Below are 9788 nucleotides of genomic sequence, written 5' to 3'. Positions count from 1 at the left end.
GGTGTGTGTGCACTGGTGTGTGGTTGGCCTCTTCTACTTAATGGGTGTCTGATGGACACTCCAATGGTCTACTTCTTCTAATTCTCTTCAGTGTTGCTCTTCTTCCAAGTTTGTTCCTATCAAATTGAAGTCACTGTCATTCCAACGCATGGGTGTTTGCATTGCTTGTTTTCTGCCCCTCTGTTCCTTCTGTCTGTCTATATTACTTTTTCGTTACTGAATAACGTTCATTGTGTCAGTGTGCTTCTCTTTGCATGAAGCAAAACGAAAAAAAATCTTCACTATGACAACTCTTTATAGACCACAACCTCACTTCTTCTCTTAATATAATGTTACTATTGTCTTGACCTAGCTGAATGTAATTGTCATACAGTGAAGTTCCAGCTGACAATCTGAAACAGCTGTGCATATCCCAGAGATTTAGTATCACGTGGAGGGGAATTATTTTTATGTGGAGAGATAATGATTCCCTCTGTTACAAAAGTCTGGTACCTTTGGCTATGTTTTTAACTTTTAATTACCCTCTTCAGACCCTGAATAGAACAAGGAAATGTGAATTGAAATTGCGCTGAAAAAAATGTGTTTTACTGAGAGCTGCAAGGATTGTCCCTTTGTCAAAGAGGAAGAAATTATATGAGACAGCTAATTGTTTTGTTCATGTTTTGTTTATTTACATATGAGAAAATTTGCTTTATTGAACTTCGAGATAATTTTCTTATTTCAGGATTTTGTCAGAGGGCTGTATGATGGGTTTTTTCAGCTGAGAGTTTTTTCCACATTTCTCTTCTCAGGTATCACCGCCAAACCCAGGAATGCTCGCCACCAGCTTTGTCCCCACTGTACTGTGTGCAACACAGTGTTTGCTGACAGGCAGCAGGTACACGAATCTCTTTATTTATTGCAGCACTCAGTCCGTGCTTTTTTAGTTTTAGGAGAGGTTTTACCACGCTCGCAACTGCATGAGGTCATATGAGCGCCAGAAGATTAGAGGTGTCACAAGAGAGTAACATACATAAAAAAGAAGAAGGGGAGATAAGGACGATAGATGTTTCATAGGAAAGAAGAAGCTAACCACACCAGAGCACCCGCCAACCACCCACGTCCGTGCTTTGCTGTCAGCATCCATCATGTGAAGGGTGTTGTAGGAGGCTACATTCCTGTAAATGTGCGGCCATCAGCATAATTATCTGTAAACGACAGGGAAGCAAATGTATATACAGTATAGCACGGGCAGGTCGAACACAGAAGACTCGAAATAACGCATTCATTGAACTGTGCCTGCAGTCCCAGGTTTTTTTTTCTTCTTTATCTTTGTAAGATGTCCCTCGAACTACGGGTCCCTCGAACCACCGAGGGCGGTCCCGACAAATTCGAGCTATCTGTGTTATACTGTATTTGGTGCATATGAGAAAGCTTTGAAATATCCCAGCTGTTTCACCTGTTTTAGAGTTTGTGGGAAAAGTCATTTGTGCCTTTATTCATTTATTCTTTAGTTTTGATGATTTTTGTTTGATCGGAAAGGGAATTTTTTAATGATTGAGATAACTACTCATCTGTTCATCTTGAGAAGATATGTAGATATAAGGGGGCTCGATACTTACAGGAGAACATTTTAAGCTAAAGACAAACTGAAACAATTTTTGTCACAGGCGGTAATGCGGGTATTACACGTACAGTTAGTCTAGACAGGATTTTGACTGCAGCCTCGCTGCAGTTAGGTCATAGCGTGTGATAAGAAAAACATCATCAGTCTTGCATCAGCCTTCCGTTCCAACTGCAGACGGCGATATTTGGCGAGCTAAATATTTTCATCGTACGTCAATGAAGAAGCGGCTGTGTCGAGGCACGCTGCCGCTCACCTTTGATATTTCTTCAGGCGAAGACCCCACACTTGCTAACAAGATTATTGAAAATGACGTCCTAGTACTAAAACAACATCAAATTCGGATTCAGCATATCAAAATTGACGAAATGGCTTGTGAGCGACTTGTTTTATTTCATTTTTAAAAAAAATGTATATAATTAATGCATCAAATGCATCATTGGGGTGGAGGTGTGTTAGCTGTGTCGATTAGTCAAGGCCATGTCTGATATCACCATTCAACTCCAGTAGATCTGTGCAGTGTGTAGTAGACAGTAGAAGGTCGATTCATTATCGCGTCATGGAATAAAGGTACTGTTTTGCAGTTTATTGACCTCAATAGTCAAGAAGAATGCTTGTGGAAAGTAAAAAGCAAACAATGTAGTAACAAGTATGCTAGAGAGAGAGCTTATTGAAGGCTTGTAGAATTTTGCCAGCAATATGAACCTGAAGCAAACACTTCAGTGTGTAGTAAACCGGGTGACCTTTTTTTTTTGCGCAAACGTAGTATCAATTATTTTGGTGCGAACGCAGTATCAGTATGAGATTAACTGCAATCCAACTGCAGTTTAAAAGTTTGCTATTTTACCTTCAACTAAACGACCAACTGCAGTTGGCTGCAAGCATGGCTGCAGTTAAAAATCCTGTCCAGACTAACTGTACGTGGAATCCACCCATAGATTGTTCATATTCAACTGTTAGCACTTGATTACGTAAGCTGTTGCCATGGAAATGGCAGCCATTTTGAAAATTGTATAGAAAATAGTAGGGTTTTTTTATTCTCCACCAATTCTACAGTTTTTAACTTTTTAAAATTTTATAACTTGCAAAATGTTACAAATAAATAGGTGCTTACAGCTGGCTATTTCGATTTTTGATACTATACTTAGGAAGTATCCAAAATCGTTCTCAAAGTTGGGGATATGAAATTGAATCTTGAAAAAATATTTTTCTTATTAAAAAAGAAATTGTAAAAAATATTCTAAAGCAAAACTAACCAGCCCACTACAAGCACAAACCATTTCTCTAAATTCATGCCTAATTTCTAGTCTCTATTTTGAAAAATACAAAAGTGGTGGAGAAACCCCCCCCCCCCCGGCATATACAAGCGAAAAATGGTGAAAAAGTGCGTTTTGAGAAAAACAAGGTTAAACATCGAACATGTTAGTGCACAACGTAGAACCCTATAAAATTGAATTCTGTTAATGTTCATCACTCAGCGACTAGTGTAAACATAATCTAAAAGTAAAAAATGCTCAGAGTGAGTGAAAATCAGTCCCCGAGGCCCTAGACCCGCCCTCTTAAGCCTGTTTTAGTGGCCACCTGTCCAAGACAATCACCTGTACAGAATACCACTTCTCCCCTTGAATTTTTTTCAAATATAGTAATGTTGTCCACCTAAGACAACCACTATAAGTCTCAGCAATGGATAGTCCATTTAGACTATTTGGACTTTTCTCTTTTTTGAAAATTTCTGCATGCTATTTTTGTTTACTCAGTTTTCGTAAAACTCATTTTCTCAAATATTCCTCCTTTTTTCAGGCTAAAAGGCTCGAATAGTAATGTTTTCTTTCATAGTTCTATAAAAAGTGCTTGTTTTTATCAATATTGTAATAGTGCAAGTTCACTAGGCATGAGAATATTATGATTAGTTTTTCTAGTGAATTTTCTTTATTGAATTCTCAATTCTTGAATTTGGGTTGTCTTGGAAGTTGTAATGTTCTCCACCCATATGGCTCTGTCCTGTCAGAGAGAGAATAAATTCTGAGGTCTTGTATGAACACTTTAAAATGTGGCTCGCGGACCAGGCCGCGCTGGTCCGAGAGCCGCAAAATACGGCTTGAGTGTCTCGCTATCTATTCCAATCCAGTTATGAAAAGACACAAATATCTCGGCCGACCCACGTTTTCAAAATAGTAGAATCTTGAAACCCGTAATCTTCAGCACTTATATGATCTAATTGTGTTGCAAGTATCATAAAACTCTTCCTAAAACAAATCCACACTATGTCTTGTTGTCTAAATTGTTTCTTTTCCTATCACAGGTGCGGAGTCACATGCGATTGCAGCATCCGAAACCTAGCAATAACAAGTGCACCCATTGCTCTCGGCGTTTCTCCAAGATATCCCACCTGAAAGCCCACATAAACTCTGTGCACTTGAGGGTGAAGAAGTTTGTGTGCCCGACGTGCGGCAAGAGGTTCACAGACAGCAGTAACCTGAGGAAGCATGTCAAGTCCCACAATGGTGAGTCCTTGCTTGTACTTCTTTTTACTTTTACTCTTTGCTGGATGTAAGTAACTAACTTAGAATAGGATCGGGTACCCCAAAAAATGTCGGATAAAGTACTGAAAAGGTTTTTGGAAGAAGAAAAAATTAGTTATGTCGCTAAAAGGGAAGGCATCTTGTTCTGGAATGAAGACCGCTTCTCTCCATCTTCATCTGATAATGATTGATTCTGATGGTTTACAGAAGAGAAACTGTTCAAGTGCCGGCTCTGTGGCAAGGACTTCAGCCAGAAGGCCCATCTTCAGATCCACATGAATACCCACATGCCCGTGAAGAATGAGCAGTGTGGCCGTTGCGGTGAACGATTCTCACGAGCGTTCAGCAGACGTCAACATGAGATGCAGCACACCAAACAGAATGTAATCCAGTGTGCTCACTGTGATAAGGTAAATGTCTGGTGTCTTTTATTGTGTGACATGGTATGTGATTTTGCGGGGGGGGGGGGGTAAAAGTGTTGTACGGCGCTTGCAACTGCAATAAGTCATATGAGTGCACACAACACATAATACATTTTCAGCTGGTAGGAAATTTTGAATTTTTACAGGGTGGAGGCCGAAACCTTCTCTTATCAATTTTGGACCTCCAAGTAGGTACCACAAGCGAAAAAATTTTTGAACAATATTGATGTTTAAACCTTAGGGGTTCAAATCTACTCTATAAAACAAGAACATTAAAAAAATAATTATAAAAATCCATCAATAAACAATCGAGATATGTTATTTCAAAGTTTTCTTTTTGAACTAAACCTTTTTAACTGTGACTTTCACCCATGTTTGATGTGTTCTAAAATACAAAGTGCATGACCAAATAAATAAAAACTTTGTTTTTCCCAGAGCTGTCAACACAAATATTGATATCTCTAAATCAAAGCATGTTAGAAAGACTGGTTTCCAAGATATAGTCCTTCAAAAATTGAAAAAAAAAGCAAAAATTTGTCATTAAGATCTCAGAACCCTATTTCAACCTCTTCCAAATTTGTCAAAACTGCCTCCTCATTAGTGAAAAGCACACAATCATTACAAATGCATGCATAGACTTAGCTGAATTTTTTTCAGACCTCTCTGACCATAAGTAACCCTTCTGGACTCCTCTGAAGTGGGCTTCGGTGCAAAAAACGCCTCTTGGAAAAAAATTAGGGGAATTCTGGTACATCCTCGGGCAAAAAGCATCATAACAAGTGAACAAATTAAACTACAGGGCTAAATCATACATAAAATTAAAGCTCAATGCAAGCTCTACGAGGCTAAATGAAAATTGTTTACTAAAACCTCTTATAACACTCCATAATAGGGCCCTAATGCCCAAAAACCTTTCATTATTGAGTGAAAATTATAATGTCTGCTGACTGGAAAAAAATTCATATAAAATCAACAAATTGTGCTACAAGGCTGCATTATATATCAAATTAAAGCTCTTTTCAGGCTCTGTACAGTGACTTAGTTTATAGAAAGTAAAAACCTTCCAACCATTTCAGAAATGGACAATAATGTGAAAAAAGTCATCAATATTGGTTCAGAAAATTAAGATTTCTGCTCTCGGGGTTTAAAAATTGGAATTAAATCAACATACAGTTCTACCGTGGTTCATCTTGTATAATTATAGATTTAGTTCTAGATTTAATTATCATTTTTGCTGAGAAAGAAACCAGTGGCTGGGGAAAAATACAATGTATCATCGTGTGTCCAGTTAGTGGATGGAAGAAAGAGTGGAGGGGGGGAGCATTTCTCCAATTATCAGGTGACATCTAAGTCTAACTAAGTCAAAGAATACGTAAAAAGGCTGGTTGATTCAATAATTGAATATCCACCAATCAAGAACGTAGATCTAGCCTTTTTTGTTACCAAATTAAATGCCAAACAATAGATCTACGAACATTTCCATCGGTAACACTAACACCCGGTAACCCCCTTCCGAGTGTTTAGTAGTGTGTGATGACATGTTACTATAAATAGAACTCCCAGTTCAACTCTTCACGGCTTTATTCTTTCACTTTGTCGACCAGAGATGCTTAGATTTCGATGCATTTAGAATAAATAAGGTGTTCTTAGTTGAAAAGACAGCAAAAATACCACCACGAAGCGATACATTTGTATAGATCGCAATTAATTCACTATGAGGTGGTGGAAATGTAGGTCGGCGTGATTCCCACCAAACAATAACAATCTATTCACACGGCAAGTGGTGGCCGATTAGTCTTATTTTTCAAAACACGATATTCGTAAGTATCATAAAAGAAAATTATGATAACACTTACATAAATTGACGCCATAAACAGATCTATCGAATGTTTCTTTTACTGAACCATCATATAATTGTCTGCTGATTGGGTCAAGTCAGAGGGGATGGCAATGGGCGATGGAACAGCCGCAATGGCAGAATGACGATCTCCCGAAAGTGGTTGTTACCCCACTTCAGAAAAAGTAATATTTCTACTTCATGGAAAGTAGTTGGTTTTTCTAAACACATAAACTTGATGGTAGAGATGTCTAGGAATATGATTCTGCCATGGATAGCCCGATTTGTGTCGAATTTCATATTTTAAAATGCTTTCTTTGTCTTTACATCGTACCACTCATGCTTTCTGCTCGGAATAAAAACATAAACACATTCCCCGGAAATTCTCCTGAAATCCCAGATTTTTATGTTTCAAATTGCAAGAAAATTCGATGATTCACGACTGAGAAATCGAAATGTAAAACAAGTACCCCCCAAATCTAAGCGCGCAAAATTGCGAGACGGCCGAGTTTTCTCGTGTTAAACTTTAGTCAATTAAAAACTAAATATGAAATCATAAGTATCAGTTTCTCGTTCACCATGGAGAAGGAAAAACACAGAAAACAGTGGTATCATTTTTATTAGTGTTTACAAAAATTAAAACCAGCTAATAGTTGGATGAAGTTGTCCAAATCTGGCTTCAGCCACTAGCTGTCTGCCTTGAAAACGTGCCGTCTGCGGTACCTACTCCAAGAGATCTTTAACATACGCAACTTGCACGCGGGACCTCCAAGATTTTTCACCCTTATCCGAGAAGGCTAGGTGTTAGAACTTACCTACCAGCATGGTGTGTGAATAAAGTCTGTAGTTATGTGACAAGGAAGTGCATCATGAGTTCTGCATTATTAAATGTGAAAGAAAAATATGTCATGGGGATTTTTTTCGAGACCAGTGTCTGTGGTGCCATAGTCAGGTGCTTCACCTCAGGCACAGAGACTCGAGCTCAATTTCTGTGTGGAGAGAATTTTCATCGAGTATCTCGGTCTTTCTGCTTGGACTTTGTATCCCTCTCAGTCAGGGTTGGCCCTGACAGGCAGGGTTGAAGCTGGCTTCCTAAATGGTATAAATTGTGTCGATGGGTGTGTAAAACACCTACATTTATAAAAAACACTGGTTTTTTTGTTTTGTTTGTCCAGTCAATAATCCTCGACTTAACCTTAACCTGTATAGTCATCCTGTCAATTCCAGTTTTCCACATCATTTCTTGGGAAACCCAAGCTTTGCAGTAGTTCATATATGTCTTTGCTACTGGTTGAATATTATTTAACGACTTATTTATAACTAGTTTGGCGCTCCAAAAACCCCTTAACAAAAGTTTTTACTCAGTTGTCTGTCTTTTCATTTATGTATGTACATTTGCTTACTTCACTTTTCCGATCCAGGGGCCACCTGATTTTAAACACTTTGGCCCGTATGTGAAACTTAAGGGCCTATCTTAAAAAATTTCATCAAACTATCTTTTAAAAATTTGATCCACCCACAGACGTTTTACAAGCAGCGAGTCTACAAGGAACATCTGAAGATCCACCTGAACGTAAGCAACTACACTTGCGGAGACTGCGGTCGTTCGTTCCGCACCAGGACCAAACTGCGACGGCACGGCCCATCCTGCAAACAGAGGAAGAGAAGCAGCCTGGCCCCTGTCTTTCTCCCCCCTCCCCCAACTTCACAACCCCAGCAGGCTGCTGCCCCCTCAGACCCTCTTAATTATTTACCCATGGATTCTTAGAAATACAGTCAAAATTGTCAAAGACAGCCAGGAGAAAAGTGGTTGCTGTAGACAGGTGGTCATCTTGACAGTGTCATTAAGTAATTTAGCATTTTAAAATACCAGGACGAAAGTAGGAAGTGGTCATTTGTGCTCGTGATTGTCTTGAACAGGTGGTTGTTAGAGTAGACTTGACTGTATTATCTGCATGGGGACCCACTAGCACAGGTAGAATGAGTGCTCTTTCCCGCCCAGGATAGGAAAAGGCTGAAAGTGTTTGTTTTATTGTCTATACTTTTATGCCAGCATATAACAGTGATGATGTGATGAGGTCATGGTTCTGATTTCTTGTTTTCTTGTTTTCTTGGGGTTTTTTCTCCAAAACTTCAAGAATAAATGACTTAAGGGCTTGTGGAATGATTCTTTAGGTATCTAAGGTGGTAGCATGGGGACTGCGTGCCTTCTGTTACCTTTTCCTGAAGTAGGCCAATTTGTCATCACCCATGCATTGTAATATTACATAGGTAAACTATGTTTTCTCCTGTCAAGCCATTCACTGACTCTTAGTAGGGTTTCATTAATGGCTTTTGATTGATGTTAAGACTAAGACTTCCCCATTAGTATTGACTATCTGGCGTGAACTTAATCATTTAGTAACTCTTGGAACTTTGAAGTAAAGTTATCATTTATACTCATGGGTCGTCACCCTCTCTCCCCCCATCCCCCTTCAAATGAAAGGCTTTACAATGAAATATCTCCCATTACAAGTTACTTTATCCTTGTTGTCGATCACCTATTGTCTGGCTGAGTGACAAGTGCCGTTGAGTAGATTAATATACATATATATCTTTCGTGCTTTTGGTTTTTTTTCCTACAGCTGAGAATCAAATCTGCAACCTTTGAATTGCATGCCCTTGGTGTTTCTATCACACACTGACTCCCCATAAACATCACTGATGCCTGTTATAGGTTTACAGTTTTCCTCTGTTTACTATTAATTGTTGACAGGTTGCCCAATAGAAATGCAGTCTTGGATTCTTATGGCAGTTTAGTGGAAATATTTTGGTATGGCTTGATAATCTCTACTTTCTTTGGGGACAGGACTAAAATACTCTACCTTAAATACAGTGGAGTCCACTTATAACGAGTCCTGAAATAATGAGAAGTCTGTTATAAAGACACTATTCTAAAACCCTCTTTTTTCTCTTCTTTATCTTTGTATTATAAAATACTGCTATAGCGCAATCAGACAAACACGTGAGTTGGTTATAGCAGAATAGCGCTGTTGCTGTGCACAGCGCATAGGCTATTTATTCCATGTTGAACCTCACCTGTTCAAAAACCTCTTGGTGATCTAGTGAAACAAAGAATGGGAGAGCCAATGTGTATCAACAATGAAGGCCGGAGCAAATGAGTGGGGAGGGTGTATCATGCGCAGACAAGCAGTTGTGAAGCAGAACGCATAGTGTGATAGGCCAGCCTAGTCTAGATTATCTAGGCCTACCATGCCTCTCACTTCTCTGATGCGGGGATAGAGAGGCCTTACTACTGTGATGGATGGAATGAATGTATGACGTGCGCAAGCAGACGGAACGCACCACAGAGGACGAGTTGGCCCAGAGAACCTTCTTTTTGATTGCCGACGCCGAGCTGTCAA

General features: G+C 39.1%; 1 protein-coding gene across 1 annotated transcript in view; it reads left to right on the top strand.

The window, feature by feature from the left end:
* Positions 1-9560, top strand: part of LOC101846837 — a 33553-nt gene extending 23993 nt beyond the window's left edge. The window contains exons 10-13 of the mRNA XM_005106957.3: positions 792-877; positions 3906-4107; positions 4333-4535; positions 7907-9560. Coding sequence (XP_005107014.1) covers positions 792-877; positions 3906-4107; positions 4333-4535; positions 7907-8152 — 737 coding nt within the window. The 3' untranslated portion in view covers positions 8153-9560. The remainder of the gene's footprint in view (positions 1-791; positions 878-3905; positions 4108-4332; positions 4536-7906) is intronic.
* Positions 9561-9788: the final 228 nt, after the last annotated feature.

This window comes from Aplysia californica, unplaced genomic scaffold, assembly GCF_000002075.1.
Source record: "Aplysia californica isolate F4 #8 unplaced genomic scaffold, AplCal3.0 scaffold00566, whole genome shotgun sequence".
NCBI lineage: Eukaryota > Metazoa > Mollusca > Gastropoda > Aplysiida > Aplysiidae > Aplysia > Aplysia californica.
The sequence above is the reverse complement of the archived record's forward strand: the minus strand, read 5'-3'. Positions and strand labels throughout refer to the sequence as shown.